This window comes from Meleagris gallopavo, chromosome 16, assembly GCF_000146605.3.
Source record: "Meleagris gallopavo isolate NT-WF06-2002-E0010 breed Aviagen turkey brand Nicholas breeding stock chromosome 16, Turkey_5.1, whole genome shotgun sequence".
In the NCBI taxonomy this organism is placed as follows: domain Eukaryota; kingdom Metazoa; phylum Chordata; class Aves; order Galliformes; family Phasianidae; genus Meleagris; species Meleagris gallopavo.
Genome location: NC_015026.2, coordinates 8,467,382 through 8,484,669, shown reverse-complemented (window position 1 = coordinate 8,484,669; position 17,288 = coordinate 8,467,382). Strand labels below are relative to the sequence as shown.

The 17,288-nt window shown below is 51.0% G+C and overlaps 1 protein-coding gene across 1 annotated transcript in view; it reads right to left on the bottom strand.

Annotated features, from left to right (window-relative positions):
- Nucleotides 1–817: 817 nt before the first annotated feature.
- The window catches only part of ALKBH5 (alkB homolog 5, RNA demethylase), a 17,591-nt gene continuing 1,120 nt past the window's right edge, over nt 818–17,288 (bottom strand). Inside the window, exons 3-6 of the mRNA XM_010719826.2 lie at nt 16,679–17,287; nt 10,941–11,021; nt 6,798–6,953; nt 818–5,078 (exon numbers count right to left, since the gene is read on the bottom strand). Of these exons, the coding sequence (XP_010718128.1) occupies nt 4,895–5,078; nt 6,798–6,953; nt 10,941–11,021; nt 16,679–17,287 (1,030 nt within the window). The 3' untranslated portion in view covers nt 818–4,894. The remainder of the gene's footprint in view (nt 5,079–6,797; nt 6,954–10,940; nt 11,022–16,678; nt 17,288) is intronic.

The following is a 17,288-nucleotide window of genomic DNA, read 5'->3' as shown; positions in this document are numbered from 1 at the left end:
CGCACGGAGCGGCCCAGGGCAGGCCTCACCCGCAGGGCCCGGTCCCGGCTGAGTCAGTTGGGCGCCGCGCTCAGGGCTGGGCCGGCACTCCGCGCTGAGTAACGGCGGGCCGCCCGCACACTGCGGGGTTGCGCTGCGCCCTGCGAGGCCTCGTGCCTCGGTTTCCCTCTTCAGGTTCCCTCCAGGGGCAGGTTGGGCCTTTGGGGTGGGGACAGAGGGCGGCCAGCAGCCGTCCTGGCACCCTTAGTGTGAAGGGTTCTTGTGGGCTGACAGGAGGAACGCGATGGTACCGTGTGGGCACAGCATGGGGACTTGGCCAGGAACTACTGAATCATTTGTTGGAAAAACCCTCTGAGGTCACCAAGTCCAACCCCGAACCATCCACACTGTGCCACCAAACCACGTCCTTCAGTGCCACGCCTCAATGGTCCTCGAACACCTCCAGCCACAGTGAGCCCATCGCAGCCTGGGCAGCAGCTCTCCTTTGGGAGAAATCTGTGGAGAAGGAGGAAGAAGAAGAGGAAGGAAACCACGCCAAGCAGCACCCAGCCCTCTCGCAGGAGGCACAGCCCACAAGGGGCCTCAGTGAGGCCGAAGCACAGGGTGCAGACACCTTGCTTGACCCATTTCCTCAGGACTAGAACATGGTGGGACAACAGGGACATCGTCGCCATCCGCCCCATGGGGAACCGAAGCAGAGAACCAGGCAGGGAGCACCCACTGCAACCCCGTCCTGGTTTCTAGGGCAGCACACGTGTCCTCCCAGAGCTCCCCTCTCCCACAGCAATCCCAGCTCCACCACACAGGCAGGCACAGCGATGCTTTCTGCTTTTATTCAATTAATGCAGCAATCTATACAAGAAAAAAAAAATAATAATGAAACCATGAAATTCCAAACCCTGACAGTGAAGAACCAAATTCTTCCTAAGAATCAACCAGAATTAAAAGTACACCCCTGCGTCAGACTGTACATAAAATAATCTCTGCCCCATTTACAGCGCTTCACACAGTACTTCTCGTATCTCAAACTTCAGAACTGTACAACTTTGTTACAAACCACGCTTTTTCCTAGGAAAAGCTTACAGAAAAAAATATTGCCACTTTCTTTTTTATTTTTTATTCTTTTTTTATTATTATTATTTGTAACAAAAAAAATTAGAATTTTATAAAACAAAATTAAAGTCAGCCAGAACTTGTAAGTTTGGGCAGGGGGGGCAGGAAGGAGCAGAGATGTGGTTCTCGGCTCAGCATTTCTCCTCCTCGCCAGGAAAAGGAAGGCGATTGGCAGACAAAAGACAATTTGCCACTGGATGGGGAGCCAGACCCCATGGCCATGTTTTAAGCCCCCCTCCAGTCCATTCCCAGCCATGGGTTTGGGTTGGGACATCTCTGAAGCCAGCACGAGTGGCTGATGGTGTCCCAGCCCTGAGTTCAGGGCTAGATGTGGAAACTGGGGCTTCCCTGCGTGCTGCAGGGAGGTGGAAATCACAGCTGGCAGCCTCCACCAGGCAGGGAGCTGCTCACAGGGCTGACAGCCCCTCCCTGGGCCAGCTCACCTCTCACTGCTGGCAAACAGCTCTGGGTTTTCTTCCAGAGGACGAGTGGAGCCTACGCAACCAACACAAGAGCCTTGGTTGGATCGCCGAGTCTTCTCAACATGCAGGTAAGGGCAGCAAACCCAAATTCCTCCCTTTGCAGAAAAGCAGGGACAACTTTCATCTACCTCCCCCTTCCTTAGGAAAGACAGTTCTCATGGTCTGGGCTGTGGGTCTGTGTGCTCGTGGGGTCATCACATCATACACAGCCTTATACTCCAGGACGGGCGAGGAGGTTACACAGCACGCTGCAGGTGGATGGAGAGGAGTTAGGACTGCATGGCTGAATTATATGAAGACAAAGAAGCCAACCTGGTCAGGCCTGCACGTGAGTCCATCTCCACACCAGACTCACATTGCTGGTCTGATCGAAGCCTTCACACAGCCACGACAGAGAACAGGTACGAGCATCAGCAGTGTTTTGAGCCACGGTTTTACCAAACAGGTCACAGTAAGGGATCTAGACATCTGGATCCATGTGAAAAATGTGTCTTCTTGTTTCAAATCAAGGTTTCACCCCAATGTTGTTCAGTGCAAAAGAGTTAAAAAACCATGTATCTACACATATACATCCGTGTGTATATAAAATGTCTGTACAAGTGGGGGAGATGGCATGCCTGCACACTGGGGACTCTTGCCCAAGAGATCCTATGGGTCAGATTGGTTGTGTCCCACTCTTGCCAAGGTGTCAAGCCCCAAGCAGTCAGCTTGAAAACTAAAAGCAAAACGAAGCAGAGGGCGGCAGGAGAGCAGCTCCAGCAATGGCTGCCAGCTCAGACCCACAGCACAGACCTGGGATGGGGAAAAGGAGGGCAGAGCTCCCAGAGGTGGCATGCAGGAATACAAAACCCTATGGGACAAGCAGGATACCTGCACAGGTACAGACCGCACAAGGACTGGGATGAGGTGATGGTACCAGGCAAGGAGGTAAGACCTCAGGGTGCTTTGTTCAGCCTTTAGTGGAAATTATCTTGTCCCATGGGAGTCACAGTGCTCCTGCTGCTTCAGGGAGTGGCCCCGGGAAGGCAGGTTGCCTTCACTGTGAGTTGAGACACCAGAGTATAGTATCCATATTGCAGAGGTAGGCATAAAATTGGGAGAGGGGGAGAGCAGGCTGTGCAGAGCAGAGACCTCCAGCAAGGGAGCACAGGTGGCTCTGCCCTGCTATTGCCAGCAGAACAAAGCAGCACAGCCTAATGCCCTTGGAGGGAATGGGGCATGTCCAGAGCAAAACCAGGATTAGGAACAGCCACCCCAAGCATCCCACTAGCAGGTTTCTATCTTGCCAGAGATGTTTGCAGACACCAGCCATAAGGAGGAGAAGAGATCGCTGATCCCTGCATGCTGTTTTGCTGCTGGGGAATGCCAAGCTTTCCAAGATGGGGTTTGTAGCCAAGAGATGGCCTGGATTCTCTGCTGCAAGCTAGGAATGGGAGGAATGCTGCTTCAAAATGCTGAGTGTGGACTGATAATAGCCTTTCAGAAGTCCCAGATGCATGAAATTCCAGATTTCTGGGCAGACAAGACAGGTAGGTAAGTGCCTTCGAACGCTGGCCATGAGGCTGCTCTCAAAGCTCCACAGCGAGCCAATGAGAGCTCTCACCAGGAAAGCAATCAGATCAAGAGAATCAAAGACAGGCAGTAGGAGCCTCACCTACAAAACCTCCCGCAGCTCAGTGCCGTGCTGAAGGTGACAGCAATTTCCTTTGCACTAGCGTCACTGCTAGATCCAGCTTCAGCAGTGAGCCAAAGGGCAGACGAGTGGTGGGAGCTGCAGAAGTCAGCAGGGAAGGAAAAAGACAATGAGACCCAGATGTCATCACTAAGGAACAGTGCCCGTTTTTTGACCGGTAGCTCCTCAAGACAGCAGCAAACGGGTTTCAAAATATATTACATCTTTTTATTGCCAAGCGTGCAGATCATGAAGAGTAGAGGACACAACACTAAGAAAAACTACAATTCAAGGAAGAACAAAGCAGTAAAAATTTAAAAATAAGACTACTCCTTATAACTGCCAACACTTGGGTTCGAAGAATCAATTGGAGAAAGTTTCTTAAAAGTAGGGTTCTAAATATGGTGTTGGGCCCCAAACCTGCAAAACACAGATTTCAGGCAGGGAAAACACAAACTGGTGAGAAAAGACAAGGAAGAAGGCAGACTTCTAACATTACCTCCACAGGGTGAGATGTCTCACGCCTCTCATCACCTCCTGGGGCAAGCAGAGTCCCTACCCCAGAATACACACAGAAACAAGAAGGCATCAGACAACTGCTGCAGTGATAGCTGACAAACATCCTGTGGGCCAAAACAGAGCTCCTCCGTACCCAGCAGCACCCCAAGTCTTCTCAGGGGGTCCCAAGGCAAGCATTCCCCCTAGCACAGCCTCCCTCCCACTCCTCTTTGCTGTCTCTAGCTCTGGAAAGCAGCACATACTCAATGCAGTCCCTTGCTCTGCAGCTCCCAGGCTCCAATACGGACCTCAGGTCAGCACTGGACCAACACTAGTGAAGCCAGCCATGGCTCCATCCTCAGCCAAAACAGATCACTGGTCAGAATAGCACTGAGAAACCAGAGCTTGAGTACATTCTTCTTGGAGAGGGCAGCACAGGGACACAAAGCTGTGAGCCCAAGCTGGTTAGGGAAAACGGACTGGAAAGGAAATCTATGGCATTTAAAACTGGTACTAAAGTGCAACACAAATGTCCTAAATCCTTTGTAATCAATGCAGCAAAAGGAGTCTGCAAAGCTTCAAACTTCCAGTTACTGCAGGACACACCCTTAAAACACAACCCAACAACAACTAGGTATAAGCATACCAAGGAGCCCTTTGGTGAAGCAAGGAATATGAGGCCACCACAGAGAATTTCAGCTCCTGGGGTCTAACAACATCATATTTAGAACATTTGGAAAAGAAGAAAGTTAAAGCAAAAAAAAAAAAAGAAACCAACAAAACAAAATACAATTCTTGAATCTTGCGCAATGAAACAGTTAAACTTTTTGGTGTTTTCAAAGAAATTCCAACAGAGAGCCTGGCATAACGTTATCTGCTTCCTATGGTAGAAATGCCCATTAGACCCATAACTCAGGACACCACGTGTAATTGGACATGTTCCGTCCTTACACACGTCTCAGCATTCCTCCATTCATAAAAACAAATCGCTAGATCCTTCCTGTTTACTCTTCAGCCTGAAAGGAAAAACCAAAACTGAAGCTAAATGGAAAATAGCCAGAGGGAGGAGAAAGTTTTCACAGACTAGAGGCCAATCTCATCAGCTCCACAAGCCTGGAAAGTGCATTCCTCAGTGTCGCCTCATTTTAACTTTCCTAGCTGGGCTGCCATCCTCCTCCTCCTCGTCACAGTCCTCCGTGTACTCGTAAGACCTTCGCCAATAGTTCTCAGAGCTGAAGTTGCTCCGTCTCCTATGTTTTGGTAAGAGGACTGAGCGCCTGTTCTCCTCTTTATCCATTTCTAGAATCCGTGGCCTATGGAGAAAGAGAGAAAGAGGAAGTGAGAACACATCCACAGCAGGATTTAAGCACTCCCTGTGCGGATACCATCTGGATTTCTGCATATGTTGAGCATTATGAGTGACTTTTTCCACACTGCTCTCCCAGTACTAAGTCCACGGCTCTCAACAGAGCAGGAGCACATCGCCAAGTTGCACGTCCCATGAAAAACCAGAGAACTTTTCTTGTACAAGCGTGAGTTCTTAGCCTTCACATAGTGAGCTTTGGTCTTTATCTCCACCAGGGAGACCTCCAACAGCCTGATCAGCCCTCCTGAAGTGCAGCTTGTGGTACCAACAAACATTCCTTTGGAAGAGAGGTCTGCCTCCTACAGAGGAGCTCAAGAACGAGCTCAGCTCCGTGCTAAGCTGCTAGGATACTTACAGTGCAGGATTAAACCACAACTCTGAGCTCTTTTGTCCTTTCTACTAGTTCTCTCAAACATTATCACATTGCAATTAGTATTTATGTAAAGCTGCCTCTGCTCTCACCTGCAATCAGTTCAGTTCATGGTATGACCATGCTGGAAGGATTCACGGCTGCACAGACCACTCAAATTTATCCCAGGTGGCAACTACTGAGTTCCTCTGACAGATGTGCTATCTGAGCTATTTACCTGCAGTACTTTTGGACCCTTCAGAGTCTTTAGATACCATCCACTGCAGGGGACTGTGCTGAGCTCGCATCCCAGTAAGGTGCATCTCCACCTTCACATCAGCTCTCACGGATCTGCAGACTTTGCCCTGCATGACCACTCCCTTAATCACACACAGGAGCACTGCATGCTCAGAGGTAAGATTTTATTTGCAGCCTCGCTTCTCTTCGTGATCTATGTGACCAGTCATCCTGAGTTCTGATCACTGCTCATAAACAATCCATCCCCACCCTTCTCCTTCACCAGGACAGGTTGAAACACGGGCTGGAACTTCACAACAGCTGAGCCCCACAGCCACGCCAGGCTTTTGGTTTTGCATGATGTGCAGAGAATCCACCTCAACCCTTGGGGAGCTTTAGAATTAAAGAATACCAGGAATATTGCATGACAGCTGGCAGACTGGCTATCAGTACATTCACACACAGCAAGGTGGTGTTTAAGGGAAGCCTTGCCACAGAACTCAAGCTGTCTGGAGCTTCAGCAAGGAGCTCTCTTGTAGGTCAGGCTTACGCATCCACAGTTTGCTTACACACACACTCACACACACAAAAACATATACACACAGCTCTGGAAGCAAAGTAGCACTATGGAGCTTCCCAAGGAGACCTTCACCCTTCCCAGTTCACAAAACCTCGAAGACTGCTTTCATAATATACTTCAACACACCTGCACAGGTTGCTTGGCAATAGAGGTCAAAAATAATTAGCTGCAGGGAAACCATTGTTCTGAATGACTGCATTATCAAGAGGCAGCCAAATCTATTGCTTCTTCATTATGCCATTCACACGATAAACAATGTAAGCTGCTTACAGCCAGAGCTTAGTCCCCACAAGCCTAGGAGGAACGTATAAAGAACCTCACTGATAACACAGATCCATACACCACAGAACACATCTGGGAGGTGCTTCCCAGCTCCTGGCAAAGTGGTGCAAACCAGGATGCTGTAAGCACGCTGCACAAACTCTCGTGCCAGAGACCTCAGCTGTTTGGTGACCCAGAGATAACATCCAAAACCTCACCCCTAGCCAAGATCAACATACCTGTGAGCAGCATCGGGATCTGCTTTGCGATGGGACCGCTTTGGTTTCAAGATATGGTCCCTGTTGCTTCCTGACAGGCGGTCAGAGGCGTAACCTGGTGGCAACACAGAGCTACTCAGCGATTTTGTTTCCAATCGAGGGGCATCTAGTCTTGTTCTGCAAATATTAAAAAAAAAAAAAAGAGAATTTGCAAAGTATTTCAACTGAATTGCTAGCAGGCTGCAATAGGTATTTGTCCTAGATGCACTGAAGTAGAACCCTCAATCCCAAGCACTCAGCTCTGAAAGAGGGTCAGGACTGTTACATCCAACAGAAGAACAAGCTGCAGCTTCTTCCTACTTGAAGCTTCAGCTTTTAATCTTTACTGCTTTCTAAAGACAGAGGAAAGCTTAGGGGTCAGCACGGCCACCATGGACAGGAAAGGTGCTGGCTCACTGCAATCACAGCGATAGGATATTGAGCAAAGGTGTTCAAGCACCTGGGACATCCTATGAAATCACAGTGACTCTTCAATAACTTGCAACTCCAGTTAAGCCATCTGGGAGATGCACTGTGAAATCCATCATCACCAACACTGATAATAACTGCTTCTATCTGGAAACTCCTTACTGTGTCTGAGATCTCATGGGGTCAGGCATTTCTCAGCTCGAATAAGAAGTTTAAGGCAGGAGTCAAAGCACAAGTCAGAAGAAGATTTAGTAACCAGCAGCCACACCACAGCCCCTCCAGCAGCACAGCAGTTCGTGCTGGAATAAAGCTGCCACTGCTCCTGGCCCAGGTATGGCTGCAGCCAGCAGCTTCTATGCATGTATGGAGAGAGGCAAGAGGCTGAGCAATGGCTGTGCGGCACAAATGAAAGCTTGACAGAGCAATGCCTTCGCGTGGTGCTATCACCATCTCCCAGCACAACGTAGTTACCAGGTTCAATTTGCAAAAACTTCTAAAGTCTATTTCAAAGCACAAATTGAAGCCTAAGAATGAGCAAAACACAATAAAAGATGGTGCTGGTGACCCACAGTGCCACTTCCTGGAAAAAAAGGGCATCCTGATGCTGTTCCTGCAGCCTGTCTGCTTCCACAGGATCAGGGCTGAATACCAGAGGGGTCTGGGTAAAAGAAAGGGAAGAATCACTACTTGTCCCTCAGTGCTTAACCTTAGCTTTTGAAGCAAGATAATTCTAACCTAAACTCCTGTTATGAAGCAAGTTCAACTGCCAAGCTTCCTCTGTGCCTCCAGGAAGAGACTCTCCAGTTAACCAGGGCGATGCCAGGATGGCAAAAATGAAGGTGGGTATGCCAGAAATGAAGAAAACTTCCACAGGCAGCTGGCCAGGCTGCAAAGCCATCAGCCTGAGCCATTCTCAGCACCAGGACTGGACCAATGCAGCTAGAACAGTAAAGGCATTGCTGATCCTGCCCTAGAGAAGTTAGGTCATTCAAGTACCTCTTAAATATGACAACTACATGATTGCAATTAAAAATAAAAAAATCACAGCAAATATACTGCAAAGGCAAGAGGATATCAGCCATGCTCTGTCTCCACAGAGCAATACAGATTTGTGCTGCAGGAGTGGAGAGAAGCAAGAGCCATGCTAAAAATGAAAGTAAATTACCTACCAAAGTTCAAGTTAAATAAAATAACTCCCCTGTGTGATGGCCTACGAAGAATTGCTTAAATGTGGCTGTGTAAGACCTCTAAAATGACTTTCAAGACCCACCTGAACAGGTCTCATTTTTACCCCCCACCTCCCACACGACCTCTCTGAGCATCTCTTGAAATCCAGCGCATCATTCCTTCCCCCTTGCTCAAAGCTTCTGAACTTCGCTGGCTCCCTGCAGCCCTGTGCTCCAACACGCAGGGAGCACTGCAAATACCATCACGCAGCAGCTCTGAAGTGCTGCTGACCTACTTGGTAACCACGCTGCTCTGAAGCATCCTGAAAAACCCAGCCACTTCTCCAGCTCAGTTTTTGCTGGCAGCGTCAGGAGAACAGTCTCCAGAACCACGTGCCCAGAGCGGAGGCAACAGATCCAGACTCCAGAGTCTGGGGCCCAGCAGCCTTTGCCAGCTTATTCACAGCTCCTGCAAGCAGCAAAGTTTATGCCGCTGCGACACAACCGCAGGGTGCCTGATTCTTCTGGAAAGCTCCGGGCTCATTCTCACCATGAAAGATGAGTTTTACGAGGTCACAGGCTGCTCCCCAGCCTCGCGTGCATGCAGGCTGCTCGTGGAAGCGGCTGTTTTCCTGGTTGCATAACTTGCTAATTCAGACTGCACCAGTCGCATGATCTGGGACTGGGGAACGGCAGTAGAGATGCTCCAGGGATGCAGGCGCAGACAAAGGTCACCGCAGCCCTGCTGTGCGTGCATGCCTGCGCCTAGGGCCAGCCAAGGAGACAGTCCCCGTCACAAGGGATAAGCCACAATTCATGAGCTCTATTTGGCAACAGTCAGAGTGCACCCCTTGGCAAACAGGCGGTGGCCGTGCATCCCCCGGGATCGCTAAGCTCTATGGAGATTAAACAAAGATAATGACCGGAGAGTTCCCACTTTTCTCAGAGAGAAATCCTGTTGTGGTTGCATTCAGCCTGCCAGTCCAGCCAGCCAGCCCATGGCTGTCTGTGCATGACTGGGCAGAGACACTTTTGCTCTGACACTAAGCAATTCAGGCTCCTCTAGGGAAGCCAGAAGGGCGCACTGCTGCAGAAGGATGGCTGAGCCAATGCAGTCAGCATGGCTCTGCTGGGTGCTAACAGGCCCCGTCTGTTCAGCAGCACTGCCCGGGTCAGCCAGGCAGGATGCCTTGGCTAGCTACATGCTTGCCAGGTGCACTTTGAGGGCAGCCAGACTAGAATGAAATAACATCCTTAGCTTATAGAGGCTGATGAAGGCAAGAAGTAGAGCTGCTTTAAACAGGTACATTATACACCTGCACTACTTCAGCAGCTTTAGTTTACGCAGCCAGAGCTGTCTTTTCCAAGGAACTGCTCCACAGTTTGGGACAGGCAGCTTCTCTGTCCCAGAGCACCTAAATTCAGGCCTTTCTTGCTATGGGATCTGGGTTCATTAGCACTCACTGCTTCTCACTGGCTGTAGAAACCAACAAGTTGAACCTAACAGTTGTTAGCCATCTCACCTTACCCCCATCGTGTCAATAACCAGCAACCAGAGGGCATGATTCCAATCCATCTGTCATCCTATTCTGTCACCTGCCACATCTCGTCCTGCCTCCCTAGGTCTGTTCTGATTTTGCTGTGCTAATGCCTCAGGGCTGCTTCATTTGCCTTCATTTCATGGGTCTCTCTATCCAGATGTCCAACTGCACTCTGCTGGCTTTGTGCCTTATCTCCACAATGTCACCAGATTCGTTTTGGAACCAGCTAGGCTGCCCAGAAGTTCCAGAACTCTGAATCTAGACTGCTTTTCTGCTAGCCTCATGCCAGCCTGAGCCACAGCTGCAACCCTGCCACCATGCCCATGGTTTTCTCTGGGTTTACGTCAAATCAACTGATGAAATACCATCAGCTGACCAAGACAACACATCTTCTAAAACAGAGCAACTCACAGAGTTTGGCTTCCCAGCACCACCCTCAAAGGATGAGCTCTGTAAACTGACTGCTGAATTTGCTGCATTCATTTCCCTTCAAAGCCAGAACCTTCCTCTCCCTTCCAGGAAATGAAAGGCATGCTACCAAGAAAGCAGTCTGCTTTATAGAAGATTCTTTATCATAAGCATCAGCTTCAAAGGACTGTCCAGGTGACTCAGCTATGTTGGTATCATACGATCAGACACCTGAACGTGCAGCCCAAAGCAAGAGTCTGAAACCCCAGCTGCTTGGGGTTAGGCAGGCAATGAAAGCCAGGTGCTTGGACACCAACAGTGCTGGCAAACTCAGGTACAACAACGAAGTACTGCTGCAGAGAGCCAAGAAGTGATTAACTCTGCAGTAACAAGTTCCATTGACCAAGTGATGGGTATGGCAGGACACAAATGAGCATCAGAGGGAGATCTAGCGAAGATTTAAGGTCAGCTCAGCACATCAACAAGCAAGGCATCTTTTTAAAGCCTTCCTTGCAAAGCATCGTAAAATAACACCACCGCATCCAAGGGTGCCTTACTGTCCAGAAAGCTTCAACACTTACTTTCGAAGAATGATGACAGCTCTTCTCTCCTTGATGTCCTGTGGTCGAATACAGTGTGTAATTTCATCGGCTGCGTATCCACTGACAACAAAAACAAAGAGCCGTGGTGAGAAAGATGACAGGCAGGAGGGTAAAGCGGTTGCCAGGCTCAGCAGCACGCTTTGGCCAGCCATTTCCCAACTTCCCCCACAAATTCCTCCTCCAAACACCACACCATTCCCCAGGCACACAGGAGCTGGGTTTGCAGAACGAGCATGGTAACAGTCAGGCCTTTTTTTTTCTTAATTGTTGATTTAAGTTTTTTTTTTTTTTAGCATACACCAGAGGAAACTGCCACCTGCCACAACATCATGAAATAAGTCATGTTGAAAATGAGTTTATGGGGTGTAAATTCAGTCAATTCATTTACGAAAGCTTCATCAAGAGATTAGCGTGCAAGAGAATAAAAAAAAAATCACCGCATTGCTCTCAAGCACCTCACTGAGAAAAAGCCATCCATCATCACCAAGATGCACAGTGCGCCCTGACACGGTGTGTAACCAGAGGCACTGACAAGCAGCTGCTGCCGGAGCATCTTTGAGGGGGTCTTTGACACTCACCCGCCTCACCATCATTACAGGTGCTAATGAGGGGTGGGCTGCCCTCTGCCTGCTGCTGTGCACAGCAGCCTCATCCAGTCTGGCATGGGGAAGGAGAAGCGAAACGCCTCCTGAAATGGCCGACGAGGACAGGAAGGCCTCGGGGTGAAGGAGTGCTGAACGCCAGCACAACATGCCCTGGGTGAACCCAACACAGGAACCGCTTGTCTCCAAGAAATCCCACTGTGCTTCCCAGGGGCAGTGCTGTGCTCCCAGCCTCACATGAAGGTTGGAAGCTGTTTCATGTGGGTTTGCAGCTAGACACACACACACACGCACGCCCTCTCTGGAATAGGAGCAGGTTCCCTTTATCTGGTTAGGTAATTCACCCACTCATCTAGAAACGCTCACCTCTTGCTCAAAGAGAGATTTGCTGCTTTGAGAAGGCAGCTCAGACCTAAGATCCACCAGAAGAGGAGCTGCTGACCGTCCCTTGCCCCTTCAAGGGGGCTGCAGAGCAACACAGTGCAATGCAGAGGGGCTTCTAATAATGCTCTATTACATTCCAGGAATCTCTGCGTCAAGCTCCAGCGAATCCGTTAATATCATCCACGTTAATATTCAGCTCAGCACATCCTCAGCAAACATCAGGAGGATGGCTGCTTCGAGACCTGTGCAAGATGTCAGCTCAGCCTCCCATAGCTATCCCCATACAGGAACCGGCTCTCAGCTCACTTCCAAAGCAGTTTTAAGAGCTTATGGTCCCAAAGCAGTAGTCCTGTTGCTCCAGACCCTAAGGGGGACTGTCAGTCAGCCCCAGTGCCACACTGATGGCGGGAACTCAGCCTGCACCTTGCCAAGCATGGGGAGAACCTCTGCACAGCCTTCTTGCAGAGGGGTTTGCAGAAGCACTGAGCTGAGGAACAGAAAGAGGTTATTTGGTTGGGTCACAGTTGCCCTGCTGGTGCCAGCAGAACCCTCTTGGCCTATCCTGGCCTCACCACATCCTGATGGCAGCCAAGAGCATGAAGTGAAGGGACACGCACTGCAACAAAACCCCCATAAGGATATCAAGGACGTGCCCAGGGATTTCTGCTCTTGCCTGGAGGACAAAACCAAAGCATAGGGGCAGGAATGATCCAGGAAAGAAAGTCCTAAATTGCTGCCCACAAAAACACTTACGAGAACACCTGAGCATGATGCGTGCAGCCCAGAGCACCTTTCAGATGAACGAGGAGAAGCACAGATGCCACCCACAGGCCCAACTAACACCTTGACCCCAACTAATCTCTTGGATCTTACATATTCACAGCTCCTCCCCACATCTCTTTTTCAGTCCAGAAGAGTTAACACAAAGCCACAACATTAGTGATTCATATGGAGATAGAAGCAGAGATTTTTTGCATAAACATCAGCAGAAAGCAAGCCCTGAAGCTCTGCACAATCTCTAGAGAAATACTTCCAGGGGCTGGATAGGGCCAGGCCGGAGCAGTTACTGAGCTCAGGCTTCACCTGCGGTTTGAAAAAGCTGCTGCCACAAAGCACCGATGCGGCATCAACCAGCTGGAGCAGGGCTGGAACAGATCTCTGCCTCATCACCACCAGCACACGCAGGGCTTGCTCTGAGCAAAGCTGAGGCACCAAGGGCCTTTGCTGAGGGCTCAGACTTTTCTGGAAAGATGTCTAATCCAGGCAGTTGTGCAGTGGTTCCTCCAGCTGGGAAGAAAGCAGGTTCATTCCCCAGAGGCTCCGAGCAGCACTGCCATCAGCCATGCCTCTAGACAACAAGAGACACAAACGTCACGACGCTCCCAGCGCTGCTCTGTGCAGCAGGGAACAGACCCGCTCTGTGCACTGAGCATTGCCACCTTCAGAAGGAAAGCCAGTCCGTGCACAAGCTCAGAGCTGTGGAAACGTTACCATTAGCAATTTACTCCTCTGGCTAACCGCAGCTTTGCACTTCCAACCACAGTGCTCAGATGCACTATGTGGAAATCCAACAAAAACTCTCCAGGTGTCGAGATCTCCTGTGTGCTGCAGTGCGCAGCCCGGCTGGAGCTGCCCATCCCAGAGCCTCCACACCCCACCCAGCTCCCTTTCTCTCCTCCAAAAGCACATGTTCCCCAGGCGGATGTGCAAGTTCCTCCATCTCCTCCACACTGCTTCTACTGATTGATGCTTATTGAATTATTTTGTTGGTTTTTTCTTTAAACGGGAAAAAAAGCTCCTCATAAACATGGTCCAGTGAGCAACCAACTTCAGCAAGCCGACGGCTGAGGCGCACTGCAGCCTGACTCGGGCTGCTTGAGCCCCACAGCACTGCAACACGCCGCTGCCATTTCCTCCTGGCCTAGACGATGTGCAGCAAAGGGACAAACCCTGCAGCCACTGCAGAGAGGGCCTGGGGGGTCCTCTCCTGGAACATATGAGGGTAAATCAGCGCTAGGAATGCAAACAGAAAAAAATACCTCGATGGCAGAGCAAAGGGCTGAGCAGCGGTGGCTGGGATGGCTCAGCCTTTGTCCTCAGGTATGCAGCACAGCCACCAGAATTCCTGTTCCACCTCCAAAACTCTTCGAAGAGGACACTTAAAACCTAACACGCTGTCAGAGAATACTTCACAGCCCGAAGGAGGTTCAGTATTTGCAAACACCACAGCGTTGTTAGACAAACGCTTCGGTTTACTGTAAAGTTTAACTAGCAATGTGCTGCACATGCAGTGCCACGAGGCAAAGCCTAACTGAAATAAACCTGAACCTACCCCCAGGGAGAGACAGAGCATCGGGTCAGGGAAATGGGGAAACCCCTCGCGTCGGTTTTGCACATATTGCTGAGAGTAGGACATGCATGACCTGGGAAGAGATGGCTGGAGATGTGGGGGCAGAGAAACGCGGGAGCTCTCTTTAGATCCCCAGGATATCCACACGGCAACAAACAAACGGAGCAGCCCCGACCCAGCAGTGCTGGAAGCAGACATTACAAGCACTCTGTTTCTATCTGCGCCGTTTTCCTATCTCCAGGGCAACTGCCTTCAGCAACTGTTTACTGGGAGGAGAAAAAGCCAAGTTTGGAGAGTTGGCTTAAATGTGACTGAGAACTGGATCCAGAGGTACACCCCTGCACCCCTGAGGTCCTCCTGCCGTGCTGCACATCTCCTCTCTGCTATCAGACCTCAGAATGGAGAAGAGGAGGTTTGCCGGTCCACCAACTCCTATCTGGCCGGGACAGTATCATCACAGAAGAATCACTGGCAAAATCACTCTTAAGTGAGTGCTAAGTAGCTGCTAACTGCTGCACTGAAATCGAAACAATCTCCATTTTACAGTCTATTATTTGCTGGAAAGCGAGAACATCTAACTGCTGGATGAAGCTAGCAAAGCCAGCATTGGGCTGCCCAGACACCAACTTTCCTATTCTGGCATTAAAAACACCTTGACTTGCTCAGTACGACTGCTTCAGCCATTCCAACGAACAGATTGCAGCACCCAGACCACGAACCCTGCATGTGACACACACAGGGCCTGGCACGGAACACACTCCCATTCTGGGAAACCATAGCTGCCCTCTCTTCCCAGCAGTTCTGGAGGAGTGGTGGTGTAAAGGACGAGAAAACGCGATTCTCCTGTCCTGGAGCAAACACTGCTCCTCATCCCAGAGAGTGCTGCAGGAATCCCAATCCCACTTCACACTGAGGGCCACCAGAGGTTTCCTGGTGAAAACAGTACCTTCTCCAGGGGAAGGCATTGCAGCGGTTCACATCACTGGCAGGAAAACGAAGGTAGAAAGTTCTCATGTCTCACACACATGCCGGATCAGGGGCTGCCGAGCACGCAGTGCTCTTGCAGTAAAAGGGCACTTCCCCATGGCTCCCTCCCAGCGCTGACCTCTGCCCTTCTGCACGCTCCCTGCCCCAGCCTCATGCACCATAGCGAACGTCCTTAGCCTCGGGAGAGCCCTCCCTGCTGCCGTGTCCTCTCGCTGGCTCTCTCATCCCTCGATAATCTGCACAAGTTACCTAACGCAGGGGGTACGATGAGGATTAGTTAATGTTTGCGCCGCTTTTCCCAGATAAAAGTGATGTGAGCTCCCGGCATTTATTATTGATGCACCAGTCAACAGCACGACGGACGTGGGGGGGAAAATTCCTTCCCGAACCCTGCAGCGATCGCTTTACAAGCTGGAGTGCAGGATTGGGTTACCACTGGGGAGCCCTGAAAAACTGGCCTGGATGTTCATCAGCCCCCCCTCTCCCCCCAAAAGATATCGCTGGTCGCTCAGAGCACCGTTGGCACAGTTTGGGCCATCCCACTGCTGGCAGAGAGCACTCTGACCTTCAGGACAAGAGGGACTTGTGCTGAGCAAGGCAGGAAGCCCCAGCACCAGCTTCCAGCTGCCTTCCGTGGTACCAAGGGGCTTCTGGGCTCCGTGGGGCCACGTGTAGCAGCCCATGCTGATGTCCCCCTGCTGCCTGGGGCTCTGTGCACCCACGGGTGGACAGCAGTGATTAGGAAGCAAGCGTTCCCCAGTGCCAATCCCAGCTGCACTGCTGGCTTGCTCCATGACCTTGGGCAGGTCATTTCACCTCCACTGCGCTTCCCCTGCTTGCAGGAACACCAGTAAAGGCATTTCTCATGCCTGCAAGCTGCAAGCATTGCTGTCGTGCTGCGTTTACGCTGCACCTCCAAGGGATGGTCCCACAAGGGTCTGCGCTCAGGTCTCCCCCATCAGTGTCCCACAGGTGAGGGTCTGTCTGTCTCAATTCATGGACTGGGATGAGGCTACTCACACCACCTCTCTACACTTAAGGTCACGTCAGGAAGGCCAAGCTAAGAATAGAACCAGGAGCTCTGTCTCAGCCAGCTCACGGGCATGGGATCCATTTTGTATCTCGATACACATTTCCACTGTTCACGGGAACTGTGGGAAAGCCCAACCCCACAAGTGACCACACTCAGATCTGGACCTCTACAAAAGGAAATAGCCCCCATCTCTCCCATCACCATCCACTGTGACAGCAGGGCGCCCTGACCCCTCGTGCTGCACGTCTAAAGGCAGATGAGCCCAAACTGCCATCGGGGCGCGTGCCCGCCTGTCTCGTAATGAGCATTACACAACCACATCTCAGCACACAGCCACACAGAGGCCAGCACAGCAAGTTACCTGAGCACCGTGACGCTTCCTCTCTTCACTGGCAGGAACAGCACGGGCTCCGACACCCGGATGGGTTTGAACTGGAACTTACACCCGAAGCAGAGCGCAGAATCGCTGAAGAATGACACCGAGACGATGGGCCGCTCGAAGATATGGATGGGGTCCACGTGGGAGACAATGCAGCCCCCGGGCTGATAGTCGTTGATCACGGCACTGTTCACAAAGCCCTCGGGGATCACCCGGTGCTCCACCAGCTTCCTGATCACCAGGTCGTGCACCCACTCAGGGATGGCATCCACCTCCCCACGCGGGTACAGGCGCTCCTGCCCAGGGCCTCTCCTCTGCAGCTGAGACCCATAGGTGTAACCCTCCCCAAAAAAATACTTGTTCCGCAGCGGGGCTCGATCCACCGTGTGCTCTTTGTAGAGCCCTTTCTCAGCCCTGGACACCACGTCGTCAATGCGAGCTTCGATCTTGGCACACTCCTCAGCGCTGAAGAGGCGAAGCTGACGAATGCCGCTTTTCACTTTCCGGGCTTCTTCCTCCTCCTTCTGCTCCTCATAATCGCTGGGATCCGAACCGGAGTCCTCGTGGTACCGCCGCTTACGCTCGTAGGGGG